This window comes from Anopheles bellator, chromosome 2 (assembly GCF_943735745.2).
Source record: "Anopheles bellator chromosome 2, idAnoBellAS_SP24_06.2, whole genome shotgun sequence".
Classification (NCBI taxonomy): Eukaryota; Metazoa; Arthropoda; class Insecta; order Diptera; family Culicidae; genus Anopheles; species Anopheles bellator.
Window position 1 is genome coordinate 70025668 of NC_071286.1, and position 26623 is coordinate 70052290.

Sequence of the window (26623 nt, forward strand, 5' to 3'; positions counted from 1 at the left end):
TGCCTACGGAGCACTGGCTGCTGTCAAGATCGAGGTGGCAACGCAGATCGGAGGAGGTCAACCCATCGGCAGCCACAAGAATCGGAAATTGATTACTTCTTTTACAATCCCATTTAATCGGACCCAGGCGCATCGATCAATGTCATTATGTTGCATGGCGTGCGCGCGCGGTGCAGAAGGCGGCCGGGGAGGGGTGTGCAGCTTTAATTGGTCTGCTGATTGGTTCGTCATTACAGTTCGTGCTGCGAAGCGTGAAGCATTAATACGGCGGTGATAAGTGATCAATTTTTCTGCGGACCCTTTCATACTCGTCGACACATCGCGTCTCTGTTTTCTGTCGTTAAGCTTTGTAATTTTTAACACAATTTTTGACTCCAATTTACCGGCCAAACAAAAAACAACAACAGCCAAGTCGAGATGCTCCGGTCGGACAACGATCTGTGGCGGTGAATGATCAGCCACGATCGCGCGTGGTGCTGCGAGTGGATTTGCATCTTTCTCATCCCGTCTCGAGTGAGTACGGCTCACACCACGAGAGCCACTCACGCCGCGGTTCGCGAAATCTCGCTCTCTCGGGTCGCGCGCGAGAGTGAGCTCCGTTCGGGATCGACGAGCCGACAGCGCCGCGTGCCGCGTATTTTCGCGTTCGGGTCGCTGCGAGAAGATGGGGTTGATCCGCGAAATTCGGCTCACGCGATCGCACGCTTCTAGCCCGGTTCGATCGGTGCTCCCAGCTTCTCGCCGTCGGCGGTCACTCACGCGCTGCGCGAATCCGCACGCCGCCGCGTCAGGCGAGAGAAAGATTGAACCGCCCTGCGGCGGGTCGTAAGGAAACCCCCAAATGATGACGCCGCCGTTGGCGTCGTCGGCGCCCGGCCATTGGGAGGTATATAAAGTGTTGATCTTGGCGTCCCGCACTCATAGTTTAGGTGGTCGTTCACCAAAATCGTTCGTTTTGCCCGGCTCGAGAGGTTGCCGAGAGCCACCGCCTTCGGATTACTAACCGGATCCCAATTCTGTGCTGGGGTGCGCGCAGCTGTGCCGAACGTGGAGTTGTGACAATCGAAAGAATATGTTTGAGAAGTGCCAAAGGATCGTTTAGTTGGATTTGAGTTGCATTTGATTTAACAACCACGAACCGTTGCGGGGCGCACGCTAGTCGCTAGTGGAACGAAAGCGAAAGTCTGCCAAGGAAAGTGTTGTGTTCTGGCACGCAGCCGCAAGTGGCAGTGAATCCGCGGGTACCAGCGCAGGAAGTGTGGTGCACGTTTCAACCGTGACAAAAATCTGCTTCCCGTGTCCGCACAAGGATAGCATTCAAAGTAAGCACCGATACTGGACGACTGGAACGGGGATACACTTAAGGACAGGACACGTGTTGACGGGCAAGTGAATAGTGGGATCTGAAGTAGTGATCGTTTGAACGCCGTGGCTTAAGGTTTGGAGAACAATAGAAACGGAAAATTATGTCATCTTTAAAATTGAGAATGGATTAAGCGGATCGTGTGTGGTTCGTGACCAGCAAAACGGGAATGGTTCTACCGTTTATGTCTCTTTTCCTGGCAGAATTTGTGTTAGGCAAAGAGAAGCGCTTGTGAGCACATTATAAACATTATAAAGCAAAGAAAAACGGTTGTTTGAATTTTTTCAGTTGTGAACTTGTAATGCTCGTGGTTGAAATTATCATTACTCCATGCTTTCAGTTCGAAGAAAATTTCTTTCGAGTTCAAAACATTTCTTAAATTTTTCATCCGATTAGAATATTTTTGAATTTCGAAATTTTCAAAAACGGAATCTTGAATATTTTTCTGACTATTGGCCTAGAACCATTTCCAAATTTCCACGGTTCTCAGGATAAAAGTTTTCAACCTTTTCGATCAAGACAATGCAAACGTTGTTCACACAACATTCGCAAACCTGTCCCTTTCGCCAGTGAACCCACCCCGAGCTACCGCTAGATGGCAATCGAAATGACCGAAAACGTTTTAAAATTTGACACATCCGCTCGTGTCGGGCCCGAAATTAGCTGTGCCACTTAAGCGCCAGAGAAGCGATTGCCCGACTTATGATCCGTGTTTTTATTGCTTCCATCGCCCGTTAAAGAACCGATGTGCGAAAAGCGGAGCGGAGCAAAACTGTAGCAACAACAACGGCCGACAAATCGCGACAGCCTAGGGGCAAGCGTGTCAACGGATTTCGAGTTAATCCGAAATTGATTAAACACTTTCAATTATCGTTGACTTTGATCTCTGCCCAGGGGGTGGTTCGCTGGCGCACGCGAGTCACTATCACCCGGCCAGCCGGCCGTGGCTGGGATTGCAATTTGTGAAAGTATCCATTTCTTCGACCTGGCCGGCCGGCCAGGGTGTTTGGCCGCGCTTCGGAGCGGTGGCGGCGATCGAACACATAATATTAGAGTATCATTAATTACGCCACGCGATGATTATTATTTTGTTTCTTTGCGCCGGCTTCGGCCCGGTGCCAAAACTGTAACCGTCAAAGTCCGTCAGCGAAATCTAAATGCCACGGCTTGGCAGCTGCGGGAGCAAAGAAAAACGCGTAATGCCCTAGGGCACGGTCAGGGTCTGTAGTCGTAGACATTAGTTGCCATGGTTTCGTGTATCTGCCAAAAGTCCTTTGCGCGATCTTTGCCGCCAATCCTTGTCCGCATTAGAAAATGCAACTTTGTAATTGACACTTCATTATTGCCAGTGGCCCCGGGGGTCTCAAAAAACCGAGCCCGTCACCCTGTGTTTTTATTAGCTCTTTTCTAAGAGTAACGCATAAGACTAACACATTAATTAGGCGTAGGGGCGCAAAGCGAGTGTTGGAAATGTTGCCATCAAATGTGGAGTGTGTTTTGGGCCAGTAGTAAGTGGTGCTGTTATCAGTCTTTACGATTTTTAACACCCGCTTATCGCTCTTTTCTCCATTGTGCGGTGCAGACGCCGCAACGTCGATAAACGTTTGAGCCCCCCATTCCATCCCAAAGCCAATCGATCATTTAATCGAACTCGGCTAAAGGTGTTGTCGATGTCGAAGGCAACAGGCGAAAGGTCAAGCCACACTGGAGTTGCCTGTGCTTTTTTCGATGCTCCTCGGTTGGGCCAAAAACAAAAGTGTGACCTACAGCGCGGCCCGGCGCTACTTGAAGGATGGATCCCCCAACAAACAAGCAGAAAAAAGGCTCTCACTCCGCTAGTGGTAGTGTTGCGAAGTCTAAGCAGCGAGATTGGGTTGGGTTGCGTGAGCTGCCCCGAGCCGAAGAAGGGTTCGTAAAGTTATGAAAAATCCACCCGAACTGGCTGGCCCGAGCTTATGCGCGGTCGGTAAGGTCAAGTTGAAGACGAAACGGCACCGATTCCAACCAACACCTTAACGCAGCCGCCAGCGCCGCCGTCACCGCCGGTTGGTGGCTTCTCCGATCAAGCGCCGCTTAATCAATCGCTATTTTCGTGCGGTGGTGCGGAAAGCGACGGGTCCGATCGGCACCGGTTACCCAATACCCGATGGATTCCTCTCGAGGTCGCATAACATAACAGGTTCGATTCCGATTCGAAGATTATTTTTCGATCGCTGCCGACGCTGCCCGACCGGACTTTTGATATCTAAATTAACTCCGGGCAAGGAAGCACTGCGATTCTTGGGCAAACAGTGTCCTTTTCGGTTTTCGCTGATAATTACTAGACCGAGGACTAAGAAAGGCGGACAGCATCACGGCCCTAGGCCCGGCCTTTGGCCAGGTTTCACTTTCTTTCGGTCGTCGCTTTCCGGCCCGCTTTCCCATTTCTCGCTTCGAAACCGTGCCGGTGCGCGCCAGGAACCGCGACGGACGACTTATGCAACCGGGAACTGGTTTCCGCGGTGTGTTCCATTTCTCGGGCTCCTCTTTGTGGCCGACTTCGATTCCGATTTCCCACTGACCGAGTTGGGGGCCCAGGCACACTGTCTGGGGTGGATGAGTCGCCCGCCTCTCGAAAGGGTCCTCGGTGCGGTGCCCTGCCCTAGGTCAATTCGGGACGACGACGACGAACCCATCAATCTCCCTGGACCGTTGCATAAGCGGCTCATCCGTGCCACAAACACAATGTAACTGGTGGTGCATTGTTGCGAGCTTCCATCAATTGACACCTCGTGATCGCGAGCCAGCCGAATTCGAACGCTGGCGATCGAGCTGGCGATCAAGACATCGAATCGGGAGGGTAGCATTAATTTTCACCTTTTCCCGATGTGTTGAGCAAACACAAACTAATTGAGCCACAGAAGCACAAGACGCTTTCCTGTGTTTCGTGTGGCAAATTCACGGTGGCGCTCTAATTACTGGCCCGCTGATATAACGATCGGTGGCAAAGGGCACTGTTTGCGCAGCATAAATAGAGCTGCCCAAGAATACCCGTAATCTACGGCATCGCTCCGTTTTAGGCCCTCGATATGTTGAAACGACATAAAGCTGTTCCCACCATGACATCAGCTCACATTTGTAACCGAATTCGAACAAACAAAAAACGAATGATCCCGACCAACATGGCACAAGCAGTTGTAAGGTCGATTCGACAAAAGGTGCTAACAGCTGATCGGACACTGCTCGACCCTGTTCGGAGCGGTAACATCTTCGTTAATCAACCGTGCCGCACGATCGCCTTGATTCTGGGGCTGGGCGATCGCGTCGCGATAGACGCGCGCCTAGTCTATGCCTCCGTCGACTCCGGGCTCCGAGAATCGGCGAGGCCATCCACAATCCGCGCTGGCAAACATAAATCTACCTCACTAATCAGCGTGAACAAGGAAGCGGATGACTAGTGGCGGGCTTGATTTATTCATCTCCAAAGCGTCTTCGGTAAGAATGCACGCAAGCTTGGTCGGGGCCGGACAAAGAATTTGATTCGTTGACGATCGCTAGTGTGCGTCCAAGGGCCCAAGGGAGGGCCAGGCGCGGAAGATCATCACGCACGATGTTTGGGCCCAAAAATTAGCCCCCCCCGAAATAGCATCGTAAAGTGGCACCTTTGGAGCCCCGTGCGATGGCCTCCGTTTCCTCCGTGGTAACTTGAGTCCGATCGGACAACGATGATCCCTCAGGCGGATCACACCGTTGTTGGCCTGTTAAGGTCAACGGCAGCGTGTAGCAGTAAGCGCACGCAGGAATGAGTTAAAAACCCACAACAACGATCATCCTCACGGCGGTAGCCCATAAGGTCGCGATTGCGTTTTTATGTTAACTTAATTTTATTCGTGCACCAGCCGCCCGGTGGCCTAGTCCAGACCAGGGGAGAGGATGCCACAGTGCATCGGCAGCATAAAACGAGGGGGTCCGATCGCCAAGATATGAGTGAACAGGGGGAAAAGATGTGCGCCCGGCGAAAGTGGTACGTTAACCGCGGGGTACGGTTTAAGTGGCCATGCCATGCTACATGCTGCCAGCGGCGGAGGAAAAGCAGAGACAGGCGGACACCGCGGAGGAAGAAAAAGGAAACGAAACGAACATGAAGAAACAAGTTGTTGGCCGCGGGCAAAGAAATGGAAGACGCTCCTTGCTCCGAGACCCCGAGAGAAGGTGGTAGACGAAGTTCAAGGTTGGCAAGTTGTTGTTGGCCCACAATGCCTCCGCCGCCGTCGAGAAGCCCCCGCCCCGGGCCGGCCCCACCATATGATAATCCGGGGTGCTGTGGAATGGAAAACCAAAGAAAAGGCTGCCCACTCCGGCGATGTTAGGAAACTCGTCCACCGTCCACCGGCCTTTCGCAACATCCCGGAGTGCGTGCGTCGCGCGTGACATTAGCATACGCGACCACCATTTCACTACCATTTCCTGTCGCCCGCCAGCATGAAGATCAGCCGCGGCAGCTCGGTAGACCTTCACCGGCTAAACGCGAGCCAAGTGGTTGGGTTCAAAATCGATTAGCGCGCCCGAAGGGTTTACAGAAGGGTTGGTGAGGGAGACGCGTGACCCGCGGGTGGCCTTAAGCGGCGCGCGGTTGCCATCGCCGGAGTTAATTAAAAGATGTTAGCTAGCGCCCCCTAAAGGGTGGCCCGCTCTTTGGGAACGGCGGGCGGGATGGCCTGCGGGGTGGACCGGGGGTCCCATTGTGTGCACGTGACAATGTGCGATGCGTATGCGGTTCGTTGCGTAAAGTAAAGACGGCCCCGGCGATCGTGGGATAGGTTTTCATATTTCGTGGCCGCGCGTTCGGGGTTCGTCGCTTGCGTGAGTCTTTCGTTTCGTTCGGCGACTAGAACCGCTCGTGCTAATGAGGGAACGGTTTGCGGTCCGGCGACCGTCTGGGTTGTGATTGCGCTGTGCTTACCTCTCTCTCTCTCTCTCTCTCTCCCTCTCCGCCGGACAGATGAACCACCGAACGAGGGCCCTGGTGGGGCTGCTGTGCATAGCGGGCCTGGCGTCGGCCCAGCTCAACCAAAGCTACCGGCCGGAGTTCTTCTCGCCCGGGCAGGGCTTCCAGTCGGTGTCGGCGCAGATCTCGAGCAGTAATGGCCAGTTCAAACGACAGGCTCCGGGTGGCGGTGGGGCCGGTGTCATCCCGCATGACCAGAAGAAGCAAACCACCTTCTGGTGGGTGGCACCGGACACCCCGTTTAAGGCTACTAAAATCGGTGGCGGTGTCCAGGAACCGCCCGGTGCCGCTGCAGACGGTGATGACGCCGGTGGTGGTGCTGCTGTTGCTGGGGCTGGGGTTGCTGCTGGGGCCGCGGGTGTGACGGGCACGAGCGTGTCCCAGGCGTCCGCGGTGCGAACCACGGGCCAGCAGACGACGGGACAAGCGTTCGGTGCCGGTGGCACCGCAACCTCCGTCCAGTCGACGTCGGCCGCCAGGACGATCGGAACGCAAACGCAAGGCTTCCAAGGGGGTGCCGCCGGTGCCGCCGGGACGATCGGGCGAACGACGGTCAGCAAGAGTTCGACCAGTTCGACCAGCACCTTCGGTCGGGGAGCTGTCGCGCAGCCCGGGGTCATAGCCGGGTCTACGCGGACCAGCTCGACCACCTCGAACACGCAGGTCAGCACCGGGACGACGCAGCCAGCCGTCGGAGCCGGCGGTGTGCGCACGTCCACGATCATCCGCCAGTCGAAGACCCAGTCCACGACCGGCGTTGCCCCAGTACCGGCCCCTCCACCACCACCACCGTCGACGTCGATCCTGAGCACGACCACCGGCATCCGGACGGACACGGTCACCTCGAACGTTAACGCTCCGCCGCCGACCACCGTTGGCATTACTAAACAGACTAACGTAGATACGCAGCGTACGGATACCTTACAGACTAACCTCTACCCGGGCCAGCCGGGCCAGCCGGGCCAGCCGGGCCAACCGGGCTCGACCTCCACCTCGACCGTGGTCGGGACGGCCACCAGGACGACGGGAGTGAATCCAAGTAACCCTCTTTGCTATGCTATCCAAGTAACCCGCTAATCCTACTTCAGTTTTCAGCCCTCAGCTCTTGGCCCCCTAGGCCACAGGACAATCCGGTATCAAGTTTTACTTCGTAGTCAAAATTATTAACCACTGTAGAGAGCCTTAACGATGCATGAGCTTTGGCTTAGATTAGCGCTTGTGTGAGCTTAACGTAGCAGAAATTAGATTGATTGACGAATTGTCCGAAGGTCAGGTCCTACTCGGTACTAAAGCCTGTTTTTGACCCGGCCCTCCCGTGCAGATAACTATGGCGGAACGACGGTCACGAAAACGCAGGAGCGTACGGATAGTGGCATCACGAGCAAAGTGATCACCACCGGCACGATCACCCGGCCGTTCTTCAAGCAAACGCAGGTCACTTCCGATGGCTACAACTATCCGGTCCCGGAAACGATTCCCTGCTACGAGCCGAACAAGCTGTGCGCCCCGAACCAGTTCTGTAACGATGGGTTCGTGGACGAGTCGCAGCTGAATCTGTTCAACACCAACAACCAGGTAAACCGCATCATAAATCACTGGCTAAGGGTCCCGGTGAATCGAACGCAAATCGAGTAATAATTTCAGAAGGCGACATTGCTCAATCGCGCGCTAGAGGCGACTGTTTGTGCATCGGATTCAACCGATCCACTCCGTTCCGACGATTAATGATGGCGGCCTGTGCCGGGGCGAATATTAGTTTGATTAGTTTTGACATTTGACAATGCAGCGGTCGGCATCCGCGGCATTCTCGATGCCGCCGTCCAAATGCCAGACCCAAGATAGTGCGGAACACCGATGAGATTTCGTCAACGGCTGGGCTGGGAAAAAGTGAAACTTTCAAACAGCTCACGCACGATTGATGATACGTCGATTAAACACCGTGTAACACATGTAACACATGGCCGTCGCCTGGTCCGGGTCGCGGATTGACACAAATTGATCAGTTTGTGTCAGCTCCGTCACTCGGGCAGGCGCAATGGACGATCATTAGCCATTAGGGCTACGGTTTCATTTGTTGGGCGGATTCTTATTGAAATGTCAGCTCAACAAAGTCACGCAACACTCGCTCACTCGCTCGCTGATGGAGTGCAACGTTTTAATCCTTTACCGAGCCGCGGGTCGATCAAATGATTCATGCATGATTAATAATTTTATAGCCCCAGCAGCGACGCCATCGATCCGAACGCTCGCGCTGATTGATCCGCGCGCGATCCGTGGCCAATGACCCAAATCCTTGCTGCCCATCTTTCCCGTCTGCCCATAGTGGAATGCTAATCACGACCATTCTTCCGAACAGCGGAGCGGCGAGTGTGGCTAGATAACGCGGACGTGACCGCGTGACAATGGATCCCCCGGCACGCCACGAATTATCAGCCGGGCGTGAAATGTTACACGTCCTCCCCGGATTTGGCCTCTTTTCGCCGCCCATCGGTTGGTGACTGAAATTGAGTCCTCAGTCACACTTTTGGCCAGGCTGATCCGGGGGGAGCTCATAGTGCTCTTTTGGAATGTTGTCTGGAGACAGACGGGCCGCCTTTTTTGTACTGTTACCAAATCGCGGATCGGAACCCGGGGGGGAGCGATCGGTTTGTTGTCGATTTAGTTTTAAAAAATGAACCGTGGCAGAGTACACGAGAAAATCGACGTAATCGACGAAACGTTGACGGCTCGTCAATGGTGACAAATAAATTAGTTCCTTTTGACGTGAGCACGTGCGTGCGCTGGCCGTGTCATGCTCGAAGTACGAAAAAAGGACGTATCGAACGGGCGTGTAAAAGTGATAAATGCATGGCCGTTGTTTTCGGAGCGTCTCATTCGTTTACCGATGTTTAATCATTTTGGGAGTTGTCATGCGCGAAGCTATGCGCCCGGCCTTTTTGGTGACAAGAATGTTAACCAGTTCACGTAACGGTGGGTTCTGGAACGTTGCGCAACGGCCTCCGGGATGATCAACAAGAATCAACTGGCCGCTAGGGCTCGCTTATCACCTGCCGACGTGCATTCGAAAACTGCATCCTTGTTGCATAAGCTTTGCATAATGCACCATTCCAATTTGTCATTCAAATGAGGCAACCTTGCTATTTGCCCGGCGCTGGCGCTTTGCCGTGCGCACTCGGAATGCAGACAGGATTTGAAATATCGATATCGAAACAGAAGCACCGTGTTCGCAGTTGATTTGTGGCGCACGCGGTGCGCATCCCCGGGTTCGACGGGTGATAATTAAAATAGAAGCATTCAACGATAAATTTCTACCGATCGCAGCGGCTCGATAAACATTCCTGCTGGTCGGGCAAGCCACCGGCCGAAAGAGCAACGCTCCTTGGCCAGTGCTCGAGGCATATTGCGCCCAGCGGTCGATAGTTTACGCGTGCGTACCGCCCGTGTGTCCTGCTGGGAATTAATCTAAGATCGCCGCGCGCGAAAGGTTAAGCAAGGTTGCCATTTAAATCGCTTTTAAATCACCCGACACTCAGCGGGGTTGATTAAGCAGTGGCGCACCCGGGACGCATCTAACGGGCCCGTCGGGGGGTAGTCGGACCTGTCACCGGCAAGTCTGGGCTCACCGAACGGGGCCTGCGACAACGGTTAGCTTCCGAAGAAGCATAATTGTGGCCGCAGCGTTTGGAATGGCGCAACGTCTTGTTCTCGTGGCCTATCAGATGGTGTATTCTCGCGAAGCAGGAAAAATGGCCGATTGTATCAGAAACATGCATTTTTGCATGCTGTTTGCAACAGCAGGCGATGCACGCAGCGTGGTTGCCGTGGGAGAAATTTATGCACAACACGGCTACGACGGCAGACTGAGCAGGCTATGACCATTCGAGGCATGCGATGCCTGGCGTTTGCTTGGCGTTTTCGGCTTCGAACTGTCAAAAGTTTATGCCCACAGTGGCCGTGGCGCTTAACGATGGCTTCGCACGCCGCTGACTGCTGACTGGCTTTGAGTAACCCCGAGAGAGGGGAAGGAAGAAATTTAACATTTTAACGCGATAATGGATGGGTTATCTGCGTTTTGGCCGTAGCAGTCTCGGTTTGGTGATGGCTGTGGCGTGATTAGGAAACGTTTGCCCCGAAATCTACGGCTTGCTGAGCTTTTCCGGTCACGCGCTTAAGTGGCGTTTCGGAACGGAATGGCGCTCTGGGAATGGATCGTCACGATGGGAGGCTGATTAGCGAAAATTCGCATGCGAGAGAATATTTATAGTTATCACTCGCTTCAACTCGCTGCAACATAACGTCCCCTTGGAGGTGTTTTTTTGGCTGTGTTTATTTGAATTTTATTTCCTCACGGTCCTCACAGTTCCAAACCACGTTGAAACTTATTTTCCTATCAGGAATTTAATAAAAAAAATGGCAGATGGAAATATTTGAGCAAAAATAGACTTTTGCACAAGATCGAGCGGCCAGGATCGAGTTTGGCCTTCTTCGTGGTTTGCTATTTTTCTATCGAATCAACGCGAAAAGTGGCTCATGATGAGGCAATTTCGATCTGAGAAGTAGGAACACGGCACCCGAGTGTTGAAGGCTATACAAAAAAAAGGAACTTTTCGGACCGATTCAAAAATTGGAACAAATGTAGACATAGATGTTTAGGGACTTTAGAGTAATTCCTTATTTTATTTTCTACGGGAATTAGTGAGTTAAAATATTACGCCCGGTCGCCTCTAGAGTCTCTGACTAAGTGGTTTTACAATTGTTTAAATCGGAAGTTAAAATGTTCGATGTCTACTAGACTGCGTCTGCTAGAGTTCATACTCCTAGCGCTCGAATAAAATATAGCCTGCTCGACTATTTTCAAAAATGATCGTTACTTGGTGAGGTTGCTACAGATGTATTGCATAGAGTAGGGATTATTTTAATGGTACTGTCAACGATTTAGGTCTCTAGCAATATTTCCAAACACTCTGCAGGAACTCCCAGGGCAAACGTCAGAATGATCACCGAATTGCTTCAGATGACACAACAAAATGAGCAATGGTAAACAAACTAATTGCAGACGATGGAGATCAAGCTTGGCCCCATTACACTTCATAGTTTTGTCAAGTGAAAAAATAAACAATAATAGATCTACCCGAAATTTGGTAATGCGCGGCTCTGGACACTTCCTAGGAAGTGTATGTATGTTCACCATTCATCACCGAACCAACTCAAATTCCAACTTCCAGCTCTGTGGCCAATGATGTCACGCCAACGTGGCCAATGATGTGGTTTTTAATTGGCCATATCGTAGGACGGCCGATGGAGGCGTTCGGCCGAATGCGGAACCACAATGACACAAGGCAACCCGGGGTGTCGGTAAATAGACGATCGGCAATGATCGATGCCATCAGCCGCACACCCCTCAATCGAGGCCGAGGGTTGGGTTGGCCATCCCCCCGGGGCAGGCAGGAAGGCAGATTCCACCACATTCTTGCACACCGCACCTGGTCCGTGGTCCATGTGAAGCTGCGGATTGTTTACGCCGCGTTGGCTACATTCTCACGTGGGCATAAATATTCATCGAGCACCGGGCGGCACCGGGCGGTTTTTGGCGGGTTCGTGGATTAGTCAAACACGGCATTAACATTCCGGCTGGCGCAAGGTGGCGGATCCTCGGCGGAATGTCTCGTTTCTCACACCCTCTCGGTTTTTCTCGCATTTTCCACAGAACTGCAACTCGGCCACCGAGCAGTGCTGCAAGATTCGGCCGACGCCGGCCACGCGCTGCCCGGACGACAGCTACGTGTGCGTATCGCCCAGCTTATGCAACAACGGTCTGCTGAACTTCGACGCCCAGAATGCCATCTCCACCCGGCAACCGGTAAGTCCAGGTCCGCGAAGTGCATCACCGCTGCGGGCTCTTCCTGTCTTATTTAATCGTCGCTTCCCTCTCGCTCTGTCGCGCGCTCGGGAAGCCAATCAGTTTTGGAAATCGTAGACGTCCGCAAACGACCCCAGACGGCCTTGCCGGACTCGGGGGTGCCAAATTCGGGAGGGTCGTGCCACCACCGCGGTGATTGCCGCGAGCGTAAAAGCGACGACCCGGTTCCCCGACTTTACTTTCGTTTTTTGGTGACCATTTTTTTTTTTTGGTCGGGCAAGGGGGTCCAGCTCTTCCTGGTCGGTGAGTGAGCTGGTGAGAGAGAGAGAGAGAGAGAGACGGCTAACTTGTCGTCCTGTTGTCGTGTGTGCCACCGGGTGATTGGCGATCGGGCGGCTATCGAGCTCTCCGCTTGACACTTTCGGCCGCTCTCGGAGGAAATGAAGGCGATCGCGACTCCTACAATATAATTGCGTATCGAGAGCGTTCGTCCGCCGTGCGTTGTTGCGGTTTTTGCGCGCTCCTGCTGCCGGTAAGATGATCGGCCATCGGCCAGTTGCGTAACCCTCGCAGTCCTCGCACGGGCGGGCGGGCGCTCGCGTACAGGATCAGTCACATTAACCACTGCGCGGGCCTCCCTGTCTTTCGACAGATATCGACATGTTGATAGTGAATTAATAAACGAGCCAAAGCGGGTCCCGGGACGGAGCGACCCCCTCCGCCCGGTGCTACTGGCCACTGGCGTAACCATCAAATCGGGGCCCCCGAAGGATGGGCGTCTGGGGTGCTTTCGATTCTGCCCGACGCGACGTCCTCGCGGCCTTACGTAAAGCCGGGTCACTCACCCACCTACCGGTGTGTTCCGGTAGTCGCACCCGTCATCGACAGCATTTCGCCACCACCATCATCATCAGCATCATCGGCATCATCGGCATCTTCTCGCGATCGCATCTCGCGTGTTGGACGCGAGCGATGACGTCAAATTGTTGCTGGCGCGATGGCGTAATCGATCGCGGAGGTGCTGGTGGGCGCGTGCGCTTTCGCACACCGCATCCCCCCGACGCACTGCCGGCGGCCAGCCCCCTCCCCCCGGTAGTTACGCGGGTTCGGTACAGGGTCGTCGGAGAATTGGCGATGCTGCTGGCTGGCTGGCTGGCTGGCTGTGGGATGTTGTCCTAACCTTGACTTTCATGCGTTAGCGTGTCGTTAGAGGCATTTCGCCTCGCCGTGCGCCTCGAGGAAGGTGCTTCCCGCAAGTGGAGAAGGAAGTAACCGCTTGAGCACGTCAAGTTTGTTGTGCTGCCGCGAGCGCGATGGGTGCGTAAATGCCAAGGAACACCTGATAGCCGGGCGGTCGGGAGACTCATTCTTGGGTCGGACGTGTGGTTTGGAGGTTACCTAAAAATTGTCCAAGCTCCGCGCCCCGGTGTCATTAGTGGCCATTTGGAGGCCATAATTTTCTGTTAAGTGTTTTTGGGATTTTTTTCCAATTCCACCGCTCTCGGTTTCTCCATCGGTCGCTTGGTTTGATAGCCGGCCACCGACCGGCGATAAATACGATATCGATTTCAGTGGACCCACCACTGGCCGCTACAGGCGATCGTCGTCGTCGGGTGAGCGAAAAGCGTTTGAAACTTTTTATTTCTCAATCCCCCCAAACGAAAACGGCTCGGCTGGCTAAATGCCAGCCGGGCCAGCCGGAGGTGCTTTGGGTGTCAAAGGTGACAAATGAGAGGATAAAAGCCGAAGCCCTCTGTGTGTGCCGAAGCCACCCTACACAACGCCAAATTTTCGATGTTGATTAATTTCCAACGACAGTCGAAGGTGAGACCGTGTCCTTCGGCCGTTCGGGGTTTTCGGGTGGCAGGGCGGCCTGATTGTGGCCGATTAGCAGCCGATTACTGGCAGCCGCGGACCCGGCCCGCCGTGTGGTCGACGGGATACTGGAAATATCAAGGATTGCCGTGCCGTGCCGCTTTGTTAGAAAACACAAAATAATGATCATGTTTGGCCCCTCTGCCGGCCGGCCGTGGGTTAGTTCGTCGCGCGCTTACCGTGTGCTTTGACCCAAATTCCTTCTTAAAACCCAAAATCCAATCGTTGCGCAATGCTCCCCGCACACTCGGGTTCCTCGCTGGTGGAAAAGAATCTTGCCGGAATGCGCGCCCAGGATACACCGGGACCGGGGAATGATAAATTGCGAGGGCACACCGCACGAAAGAAAGTGTCGATAAAGCGGAGCGGCCGAAAACGGAGTCTGTGGTCTGTAACGAAATTAAATCGTCAATTCACATATCCCACCGTGTCCTGGGTTGCTGTTGCCTTGCTTGCGATCGATCGCTTTCGATTCCGCGCTATCGCCCGATCGACAAGTCGCCCGGAGTTCGCGTACTTCCATTGCTCCACTTCATTAAGTTGTAATTGATGGAACTTAAGCAACGGCGAAGTAATCGAAACCAACGGAGCACTGAATTAAGCACTGGCAGCGGAGCATATTTTGGGGTCGCTACGCCGATCGTATCGGGTAATGACCATTATTAATCGTCAGCACGGTAGCCAATGATTACGTACTCGGATGGATGTGATTTGTTTTGTAATTAATATTTTGGTGCAATTTTCTCGCAAAATAGGATCAAATCAATGCCTCGAAATGACAGCCTCTTCGAAAGGAGTGCTTCAAGTTCAAGATCATTACGTAGTTGCCTTTCTTCTTTCACTTTCTCTCGAAAGGTCAAAGTCTGGCTTTGATCGACACGATCACGTGACACAATTTGCCTCGAAAGGGATACTCAAAAACACGTCGGAAGGCTCTGTAATCGAAATTAACGATTCAGCGGTAACCATACTTGGTGCCCTCGGGTTCGGGTGCTCGTCCGATGGTCAGGTCAACAATCTCCCAGCAGGAACGTGAAACCGTTCCGTGTCCCGCTGATGATGGGTGAGTGAATGATCCCCACAGATCATTGGTAATGCATTTTGCTGCGGCGACGGCGCAATCGACGCCGCTTGTTGTTGCACAATACCTTTTGGGGGGGCACCCTTGGGGTGTCGCAGCGCGCAACGCGTGTCCTACAATTCTCGCTTCGCGATGGCCCCGACTGATCCGTTCGATCCGTGGGTGCCGATGAGCAAAAACTGAAGGCACGAACGGCGTTTTAAATGCATATGAGGTCGCAGCGGGTCAGAGTAAAAGTTCGATGCATGATTTGCATCTTCAAAGTTATTGACATCCCCGCGGGGAGTGTGACGTAAATAGTGACGGAGAAGCTGCCGCGGTGCTTGTCGTAATGAGGTTCTACCTTCACCCCAAAGTTACACAACTCCGTTAGGATCTGGGCTCGAGTTGTTCAATCAAAAATGCCGAGAAAACGATTGTTCCGTAATCGGCTCATGCGTCGGCACGCACCGTAGATCCTCGGAAGTAGATAGGCTTCCGGGCAAAACAGCTGAGGCTCATGCATCTTTCATCAATTGCTCCGAATCACGCTAATTACTCGCGGGGCGCAAAGAATGTGCATCGAGCGCACGAGTAGAATAATTTGAACCCGGATTTGAGGCCTCTCCGCCGCATGCGATCGGATCTGATCCCGGCACGAGCTGGGCGGATGGTCGGCGTTATGGTGCGCGCTTCCTGTCGTCAGATCGCCTCGTCTGCCGTTGAGATCGTTCTCAGCTGATCGCTCGCCACCGGATGAAGTCAGCACTTACTCATCGGCCATCGATTATTGGGCAAGCAGAACGCACACTGGTGTAGGAAGGAAAAAAACCCACGACCGCAGGGGTACTTTGGGACTTCTTGACGCCGCGTAGGGGTTTTGACCAGCACATCCGGGTTCGCGAGCAGCGGCCCGTGACGCTGGGAATCTTACGCCATTCGACAACTTCCCTGACGAATGAATTCTTAGCCCCGGGGGCTGTAGGGCGAATTAATCGACTAATTGGCCCGTTGCTGTGTGGTTTTCGGACCAATAAGTTCATCGAAACCGAATCCGATGCCCACACACGATGTGAAAGGGAATCCAAATGACAGTTTCACATTCGATGACCGCGGTTCTCGTATAGTGAAAATAAAGTTTTTACGTCCGCCCGCCCGAATGTAGGTCTTTCCAGGGGCCCCGTCGCAAAGCTCCAGCCTCTTCGCTGGCTCAGCGCGAAAGGAAACGCTTGATCGAATTATGCAAATGGCGAATAAACGGCTAATTATAATAGATTACGAGATCGATCTGCGATCCGCGATCGATGAGATCGGTGGGGCGTCCAAGGAGCACTTTTCCCAGAGCGGTCACGGTGCCTTTTTGGGGCCAAAGTTTCTGGCCCAATTCCGCCGCGGCGGCCTGGCGGTTGCGGTTTTATGATGCTCACCGTGAGGGAAAAGAGGGTGTCTGGTTTTTGTTGTCGATTTTGCTGTAAACCAAGAAACAATACAATAAAACCCGGAGGTGAAGCAAAAAAAATGAGGTCCGGGCTACACTTTTACTAGGACAGCCCGACTCTGGTAGGGTAGGCATTGCATAACCGGCGACGATAGACAGGGGCCCATTAATCAAATTTCCCATGATACACAATCGAAAGGTCCGCCGAAGGTCCGGCGAATTGCGGGTGGAATTCCGCGGAACTGCCCGCTGGCCGGAGCGCGGATTGTTCGAACCGCGTTCCGTTATCGCTCGGCGTCGCGTATCTGGCATCATTGTTATTGAAACCAGCGCGCAGCACGTAAAACAGCGATGACGACTTGCAATTGCACTTATCGCGTGCATTGTTCGCGTGAATCGAAGCGAAATGATAGCGAATAACTTCGAGATGACGAGTGGTGAGCAATTATGCAAATAAAGGCTGCTCACCCGGTAATGATCGAGTTCTGGCCCTCATTGGTGTCTGTTAAACAAACAACAGTTCGATACGATCCTCCCATTGGCAAGCGATCGATGGTGGGGTTGGAAAAATCAATCACCAAGATAAACGCCGGATCGTGTGTCCTTAAGCCGAGGCATGAAATTAATTTTCAATCAACTGCCGCCGTCAGCTGCTTGGAAGCTAATTCGCGCTGGCGTTGATAGACTGCTTGCGGTTGGACCGTACTTGACACCTTCGATCGTTCGTTCGACCCTACTCAAACGGTAAATGAAGCGTGCCCGAGGATACATTGTTGCAGTGGAAGGTTCTATCGAAAGGCGCCAATCGATCGAGCCAGGATCGGGTCCAATAATATTTCTGGGCAGTTTCGCACCACCTCCGGAGCCCGGATGGAGGGCCCTGCTGGGAGCACCTGGTCGCCCGGCCGATTGTGGTTTGATTGCCGATCTCACGGAGATCTCGGCGGGTGCCACCGCCGATGAGCCGCAGATTCTAATCAGTTAATTAAGCCCACACGCCACCAGACAATGCGCAGCACGTCCAATTAATGACGTGCGAGCCACGACGATGCGCGCTGGGTTTGCTGGAAAAAATTCCCGCGATGTCCGTTGTGTTCTCCGCGGTTCTCCGGAATCAATCTACTCTCGATCGTGGCTAGTCACGGCTGGTGGTTGGTTCGTAATGGGTTTTCGGTGGGAACATCATCATTTGTCGCTGTAGCCGCAACCTTCAGACTCCGAGCACCTGGTGAAGTAGGTGTCCTTTAAAAAAGAAGAGCTCGCTCTAGAACAAGATACAAAAAGTATCATCGATGAGATCGACTGATCCGATCCAGCTACGAATCCTGTAGGGTCAACGTTAAAGGCACAATCGTCGATCAACAGTTTACGAGCCCATAATCAGCAGGCTCGACGGTCGAACATGAATTTTTACTTTTTTTCGCCTTCTGCCAATCAAGCTCGATTGGATGAATATTCAGCAGGGTGGACCGAAAAAGTTCCCGACACCAGCGTTTTGAAGGGGCAGTTGGGCCAATTTAAGGGCCCAGCTTTTATGGCTCCGATTTCATCGTCAAAAGGCCGAAATAAACCGTGAATCGCATGGTAAGAGCATGCCCTTAACGAGACATTTATTCAAATGAACCCCACTTCCCCACCAGGATGTCGCTGGGAGGAACCGATAAATGCCAACCGTTGTTGTCCGTGTTAGCTTAATAGGCCCGATAATAGTCTCGGTGCGAGGCCCCCTGTCTGATGCGTTGCAGCGCCAGACACAAAACAAGGAAGTCAGGGGCCCAGCGTTTACAAAGCATTCAACGAGCGTCTTTGGTCGCACTCGAACAGTGTAAGAACTCAAATTTGTCTTTCAAATTCACACTCCTCTGTCGGGTGCTTCCGTGAGGGTCCCTCGTCACTTGAATCCTCCCGAAGGTACACATACAGTAGCGGCAACGTCAGCAGGGGGGGCAAACAGTTGACGCCTTCGATGAGCGAGCAAGCGACGAACGCACCATGCGCGCACGATCGATCTACGATCGGTGGCCTCGGTTGCCAGAAGTTCAAGCAGATCACTTAAACCCAATAATGTTGCCCAAAAAAGGAGAAAGTAAGGTCACAGGCCCGAGTTTTCCCGATACCCGAGTGGGCCACGCCACATCCGCGTCCGAAGCCTCCGCGAAACCGAACGTTTTGGGTGAGTGTTTTAATTGTTTTGGCACGGTTACGTGCGGTACGCCGCTCCGATCCGCGCGAACCGGTTTTTCGCATCCTCACACGTTGCCGGACGATTAGAGCGGTGCGCGCTGACATTCGCGTGGAGAAGAAGAGAAAAATGGGTGCCGGTGACAAATCTCCGGCGCTGACAGCAGAAAACCATTACCAGCCTTATTAAGGGTAAACTAATATCGTACATCGTGCCGGCGGCCAACGGCGCCGTTTAATGTCAGCGCAGCGAGAGGCGCAAAGCCGTGCAGCCGGAGCCTGGAGCAGATTCGCCGTGGTGATCGCTAACACGCAGCACTGTCGGCTCCGAAGAGTTCGGGGCGTCCATTCCGCAACACCCGGGCACCCGGGGAGACCATTTTTGGGGCTGGCGCAAGGAGCTCATTAGGTATTCCGCCGACGCGCCCGGCTCGAGTGCCGAGGTTCGTTCGTCTAACAAGGTTGGAATCTAGCACCGCCGAGATTTGCGGTGCCTGGCCAGGGTCTGCGCACGCTAATCCCACGTAGATTGGGTGCTTCCGTCGATGATTTTATTACTTCATTCGGTGACAGTCGCCGCCGGTTGTGTCATTGGCATGTCGGGCACGTGATTCACGCCGTGGTTTTGGTGGAACTTAGGGTCCATTAGGAGGTGAGTTTCATTCATCACACGAGTTCCGTTGCCAAACCGCACACCGTGGCATTGTTTAATCGTAATCCCAAGGTCGTAGCCGCAAATATTGGCTGCCCGACGAACGCGAATCCTTGAAGTGTGGCGAGTGTGCAAATAGCCACGCAAGGCACGAGTTTGCTTTGGAGGGGTCCCAAACCCAAATACGTTTTGTCATACCGACTCAGCTAGAAAGGCCGCGTATGCAAATTACACACCGGCGTTTCGATTCTATTGTTTGCTCTCCCGGATGGAGCAGAAAATCTGGTCACTCTGGTCAGCAGCGTAACTGGGATTTCTAGGAATGCCAGCATTGCGTCACCTGGCGTCCGAGTGATCGGAGGTCAGTTACGATGGGTTGCGCTTAACTAGCATTAAGCTCTACTAATTTGACCTTTCGGCGTCGGTGAAAGCGATCGATCGGACGCCGGGAACGTATAACGGATCGACATAACGGGTCAGCCCGCCGAGTGGCCCAGAAATCACCCGGGATCAGCTGGGAAAATGCACATAAATTACGCACGTTATGTCAATGCTCGCCGGCGCCCGGTGTGTAATTGTGGTTGGTCCTTTTTTCTCCGCCGTTTCTCTTTTTGCATGTCTCGTTACAGACCACCACCCGAGGGGAAATGGACCTCCCTGAGAAAAGAAAAAAAACCATTAAGCCGACAGTGTTTTCGTTGGGCCAACATAATTTACGGGCGCCCGAATAAGCGAACCGATATTTACCAGCGCAGGCGCAGGAAGAAAGTATCGCAGGACTCTTACCCAATTCTCAAGCTGTCCACCCCGGAGTCACCCCGTCCCGGTGACACTTGACCGCACCGCACGAAGAATGTCGTTTTCGGGGCAGGTTTCGGGGTTCGTCGATTTCGTGTTTCGCTCGGTTCACTTTTGGTCCCGCAGTCACCTCCAAACCGGTTGATCGGTTCGCGTCACAACAGGTGATTGGGGGCCTGAGTTCGACTTCCTTGAACGTCCGTTTAGCCCTATCCCCGTGTCCGTCGGTAAAGAAGAAGCCAAACAATCAGTTGACCTCTCGTTACGCTCGACCGGCCGGCGTTATCAACGACCGGCCTGTTCGGAATAGCGGAATCGTCAACCACGGCCCAGCTTATGCAATCGAGCGGCGGCAGGATGTGGTAACTCCGCGCCCCGTTTAATCAGGACGAGGGCACTATTGACGCTCCGTCACATGCGCTCCGTGAATCATCATGCGCCTCCATCATCGGGCGGACGGACGCGTTCGTTCACCTTTCGGAAGCCACGGGAGGTGATGAAACTGCATTAATGCCGCTAACAAGTTTATTACCCCCGTTATTACATCGCTAATCAAATATTGCTAATTAAATTACTCGGTCCCGTGGCGTGTTGCGGTCCGAACCGGATTTCCTGCGAGAGAGAGCATGTTTGGTCAATGTTTTGGTGAAAACTGTTTTAAAACAAAACTCACGGAGCTTTGGGTAAAGAATGTGGCTAGCGCAAGAATGTGTGCCCCGCGTTCCACTTGCTACAAGGTCTCGCGCTAGACAAGGTCACCGGCTGTCTCTGTGTCGCCAGCGCTACATTAAGGGTGGCTTGATTTATGGCCACCCTTTCGGAAGACCCTCCGGCAGACCGAAGATACACGTGCAGCCCGCCGCGGTCCGCTCGGAGGCCATAAACTTTAGTATCACGAGCCCAACATTACGATTAGTCCCCTGGGGGGAAGGTGACGATAAAATCGGGCTGATTCGTGTTCGTCGTATGTTAATGGGGATGGTTTATGCTCGAGGCGCGCTTTTCCCTCTCGTCACTCTCAAGAACGGCAGCAAAGAAAATTGTCCGGTCATAAGATCAAACGGTACGGACCGCGGTTTAATGGTAGCCCCTGCCGTTGACGGATTACCCCCTCGGTCGTGTTGGGAACACCGGACCGGACATCTGAAATGCTGTCAGTCTGTCTTCTTATGGGTGCTTGTCGCGGTGAAGAAATGTTCACTGCGCTCCGTGCCAACCATTTCCAGGACCCGCGCGGAACGGGGCCCGCGGTTTCAGGCAGCCGCGATCAGATTTCGCGTGCCATCGCCAGTCAATCATAACTCCTGCTCCGTGGGCTCCGGCGTTCCGTGCCCGTGTAAGGGAGCCCGGCCGGAGAGCGGTTCCAATCCAATCTGTAAATCACTAAATGACGACATGAAACCGGCACTAAAGCGAGCTGTCGCGAGTTGACATTTGTTTACGGCCGCCACGCAACTGTGTCAATGGCAAACGGAACCCCGTGTGTGCCCTGTGTGTGGCTTAATTTGAGCCTGGCGATGATCCGCGCGGTAGCGGACCACGCGTGAAGCGGATCTGTCGTAAATTGCTGCCCCGTTCGAGAACCGTTCTGAAGGCGCACCCGGATTTGGGTGGATCGGGTGGGGTCACAAACCTGTGCCACCCGCCCGGTTCGGGGTCCGAATTCGCCTCAGCACCCCCCGGTTGCGTGTTTTTATTTTTGGTTTACGGCCTCCCCGGAGGACCCCGGCGAGCCGCGGGGTTGTAATAAATGCTGCCAATTAGCATACGATTTGCATACATCAGTGTTGCGCGGCCGACCCAACTCAGGCTCGGATGCTGTCCCTTTGTCCCCGTGTAACCAGGATGTGGCGAGAAGCTTAAAAATAGGAATCGGCTCTGGGGAGAGAATAAAATACGCTGGATGCTTCCCAGAACCGATCGATCGGATCTTCGAGTGATCTTCCGAAAGCGTGGGTCGTAATTTTGGGGCCAATAAAAGCCCAACGAACAAATATTGACGCGTGGCAATTCGTCACGCCGTGGCCGTGGTCCCAGGAATGTCGCTGACGCGTCCGATCGCCACTCGAAATGGGTCAATATTTTCTTATCACGCACGGCCGGGATGGCCCCCGGTCGATACTGGTCGGAGTGGTCGTATATTCGCCGGTCGTGATCGGGCCACACCGTCCCATGCTGATGGATTATGTAAAAAACCACGAGACAGCATAACTCGGTGCAGTGGGCCGGTCACGCACAAAAAACTGAAAGAAACAGCGCCTGTTCAACGTTTCTTCTTTGGTGTAATCCGCGACCGGCGAGGGTCCGAGGACTGGAAGCGGAAAAAAACGGACCAAACCTAGCCACCGCAACCGCATTTCGATTATGTGGATCGCACGGGCGCGTGCGAGAGAGAGAGAGAGAGAGATCTGCCAGCCAACATCCGGGACTGGGCCGGTTTTTTTCGGGCCTGTACCAGGGCCACTCCCGAGCGAATGGCGGCGAGGATCGTGCTGGCCGCGCTTGCAGACTTGGTGTCAAAAAGGCGAAACCTGTGGACGGAGACAAAAAGATAGGCAAAAGATTACGACATGATGGGCTGATAAGCGGATGGCTTTAAATTGTTGACCAAAGTTTTTGACATTTCGCCCATTGTGCCCTTCCTGACAGCTGTCAGACGGTGGCTGCTGCGATCGCGATGCAGCAGGCGGCGATCGGCGGGGCGCAATCTCCTTAGTGTCATCCCCGGGGAAGTGAAGGATTACCGGGCGCATTTAGTGGCTAATTTGAAGTGATCTTTCTTGTGCTACCGGCGTTACCGGCCGGCGATCGTCGCGAAAGATCAACGCGTGGCTTGATGGCAATTAATTATGCAGCCGTGTGCGCGACCCACGGATGGCTAGAACTCCGACGGTAATCTCTCGGTGGCGATGATTATAGTGGCCCGCCAGGCACCATTAGCGGGCTCTCGCCATTTTTGGTAAACAGCTTGCGGCGCCGGTCCCGAGGATCGTGCACTACGTGCCTACTGGCTTGAGCGGTCGATCGTGGATACTGCATCGCTCGTTAGAACCGCGGCTGGCCCGTGAAGGTTGAGGAAGATTAATTTGCAGAAGCGTTTGGGTGAATTGATCGATGACTAGTTTGTGCAACAGCGCGCGCCACGGTGGCTGCTTCTTGCGGGGTCGGTCTGGCCATCACTCGATCATCGTTCACCCGAAGTTAATCGGCGATCTTGCGTTCTCTTTCTTGCAGGCCGGCGAGTGCTACGCACCGGAAGTTTGCTGCAGGCAGCAGTCGCTCCTGTCCGAGTCCACCGTGCTGACCAACGAGGGTTACGTCGTTAAGGTACCGGAAAATCAGTACCTCCCACCGGAGGGTCAGAACACTGTCACAAACATTCAGACTGCACCCCCACCACGACCACCCACCACACCTCGCCCACCCCCACCGCCCACCACACGATACGTGCCACCACCCACCACCACCCGTTACGTACCGCCACCGACCACCACCCGGTACGTGCCGCCCCCGACGACCACCCGCTACGTCCCGCCACCGCCGACCACGCGCGCACCGTTCCATGGCGACGAGTACATTCCCCCGCGGGAGGAGGTCCCTGCGCCGTCCAACGACGACCCTAACAAGATTAGACCTCCACAGGACGAGATCCCGAACCCGGCCAACGATACGCCGGTCGTGCTGCGGCCGACGACCCAGCGACCCTTCCAGCCGCCGCCACCGCAAGGTCCGCCTGGACCGCCACCCCTACCGCCGGTAGGATGCTCGGCCGCGATGAACTGTACCGAGGAGCAGTACTGCTCATCGACCGGCGTCATCTCGAAGACACCGGTCGTGCTGACGGAAGAACAGAAACTGTTCCGCGTGCCCGTCACCGCTTGCCGGGACCTTTCGCGGAACCTCCTCGGGGTGTGCTGCCGCGATCCGGACTACGTGGATCCGTGGCCCGTCGGCCAGCTCGGTCAGTACAACCCGGAGATCCTGAACGCGGCGTTCGACGATGGCTCGTACCGGGCGAACGGCAACGGTAACGGTAACGGACGGCGTCCGGGCGAGCCGATCCAGGCGTCCCCGTCGCAGGTAACGTCCACCCAGGCGTTTGCACCGAACCATTTCGTCAGCCAGACGGCAGTGACACGACCCAAGTCGCAGTACGATCGTGGCGTAACTGCGTCCGCTTCCTTCCAGTCGACCGCCGCCCAGCGGGTCAGTGTCCCCGGACAGTCGGGACTGCAGTTCACCAACAGTGGCAGCACGCGCTTCCGGCCGTTCCAGCGATCGGAAACCAAAACGCAGCAACAGTGCGCACCCAGGAACTACGTAAGTGACCGCTGACCGCGTGGCCTCAAGGGCGAACCTGCCTAATCGTGTGCCTATTGACACACAACCGGTCAACCGATTTATTGGGGCCATAAAGTTGGAGCTACCGACACCTGACGGGTGCCTTTTCGATGGGAGGTTATGTTAATCTATGTGGCAACTATGTTGATCCGTTGCTCTTGTGAGGTCACTCGCGGGTTATGGTCTTTTAAGGGCGGAAAGAATGGCTGTTTTCATCATCCAAACCGGTTGCCCCTTCGTGTACTTACAGAACACCCAACCACGTGGCGCAGGACCCCTAGGAACCGGCTTCGGTGAGTTCCCGTGGCAGGCGATGGTGCTGCTTCAGACGAACAAGAGTCTGCTGTGCGGAGGAGCCATCATTTCGGACAACACCGTCGTCACGGCCGCCAACTGTGTTTATGGGTACGCAGCGGCTCGTCAGTAGCACGGGGTCAGAGTGTAAAAAGGCCGGTTCGCTGATCGTCTTTCTCTTGCAGATTGAACCCACGAACGATTCAGATCAAGGGAGGCGAGTGGCGTCTGGGAGTGGATGCGGAACCGAAAACATTCCAGATCGTGACCGTCAAGGACATCGTGTACCACCCGGCGTACAATCCGACCAACCTGAACTACGACGTGGCCATGCTGATCCTGGAGTCGCCTCTGCGCTTCGATACGCACATCGGCGCCCTCTGCCTGGATGAGAACGACGTGGTGCCGAGTGCGTCGTACGAAAACTGTGTCACCACGGGCTGGGGCAAGGAAGTGCTTCGAAGTAAGGCCCTCCGTCGCCAGGGTTTGGCGAGTTTTCGTGGCTCACTGACTGACTGACCGTTATTGTACCGTTTACAGTTCACATTTCAAACGCTCTGATGCAGCAGACGCCCATCTCGCTGCTATCGGAAGCGGAAAGCCAAAGTCAGCTGCAGGCCAACGGATTCACCCCGGAATCGCACATCGCGGGCCGTCCGACCGGCGACGCGTGCGAGGTGGACGTGGGCAGTGCGCTGGCCTGTGCCGACACGAGCGGTACCTACTACCTGAAGGGAGTGTACTCGTCCGAGAACGGTTGCAACCGGCCGGATCAGATCGTTTCGTTCTCCAACATCGACGTGCAGTGGATCAAGCAGGCGCTCAAGAACCCGAGTCAGTTCCTCACCCCGGGCCCGACCTACCAGACCGCGGCCAACAGTCCGCAGGTGACGCGAGTGCAGCTCCAGTCCACTCAGGGGCCAGCGTACAACAACAAGTACCTGCCCCCATTCTAAACACAGGCGCAGGCGGCTCTGACCCCACAGCCTACTAACAACACCCAGTGATAGTGATCCACATGCACCACCAACACTACCACACGAAACCAACCAACACTACCACGTAAACCATATCACATACATTGCCAGGCCCAACATTCGCACAGCACCGCGAGGTCCTTGTCTCCGCGCGTTGCCCTCTATCGTTAAGCGAGTTTCCGGGAGGAGGACCAATCCTTCGGGCGGAAGGCCCTTTCCCTTCACCACCCCCAGCTGCATTAGTGTTCGTTTCATACCCCTTAGCGCTGCTTATGGATAGATTTTAAGTGAACCGGACACCCGCGACACCCATCATCCCGTCCCATTTTGAGTTTTTGTCTCTGCACCGATAGTGATAGCATTGGCGCTCGTATCCGGATCCACCGTGGCCAGGGATACAGTGGTGGACAGCAACGCATGACAATACTTTCCATAAGTTCATCAATTCCACACATTCCAAGGCCACGGGCGGGATCAATTCCGTAAGCGTTCCGTGGCGTTGGTCGGTAGGATACACTGTTCCAGGAGATTCCGAACCCTAACACACATACACACAGGCACACATACACAAAACCCGTTTAGCGTACCAGTTACCAGGAGTTTGCTTTGACGCGCACCGAGGTCGAGGAGGAAGCAGAATCGTCAAATCCAGATAGGGAACGGCCTGATCCGGGAAGCATATTCGTCGACAGGGCGTGAAGTAAAAGTATAGCGTAACGTTACTATTCTTTTGATATCTGTAATATTATTTAATTACCTGTACATAATAAATAGCGTAAGCTTTCATCGTTTTTAGG

General features: G+C 54.2%; 1 protein-coding gene across 2 annotated transcripts; it reads left to right on the plus strand.

Annotated features, from left to right (window-relative positions):
• Window positions 1-1167: 1167 nt before the first annotated feature.
• Window positions 1168-26623, plus strand: LOC131212495 (inactive serine protease scarface). Of its 2 annotated transcripts, none has more exons than XM_058206381.1 (8): window positions 1168-1322; window positions 6345-7389; window positions 7672-7925; window positions 12058-12210; window positions 23449-24534; window positions 24806-24960; window positions 25035-25312; window positions 25390-26623. In XM_058206381.1, exons 2-8 carry the CDS (start codon window positions 6345-6347, stop codon window positions 25803-25805), a joined length of 3387 nt encoding a protein of 1128 aa, XP_058062364.1. In that variant the 5' UTR covers window positions 1168-1322; the 3' UTR covers window positions 25806-26623. The 2 variants fall into 2 exon arrangements, with proteins under 2 accessions (XP_058062364.1, XP_058062365.1); XM_058206382.1 differs by having other exon boundaries at window positions 6345-6483.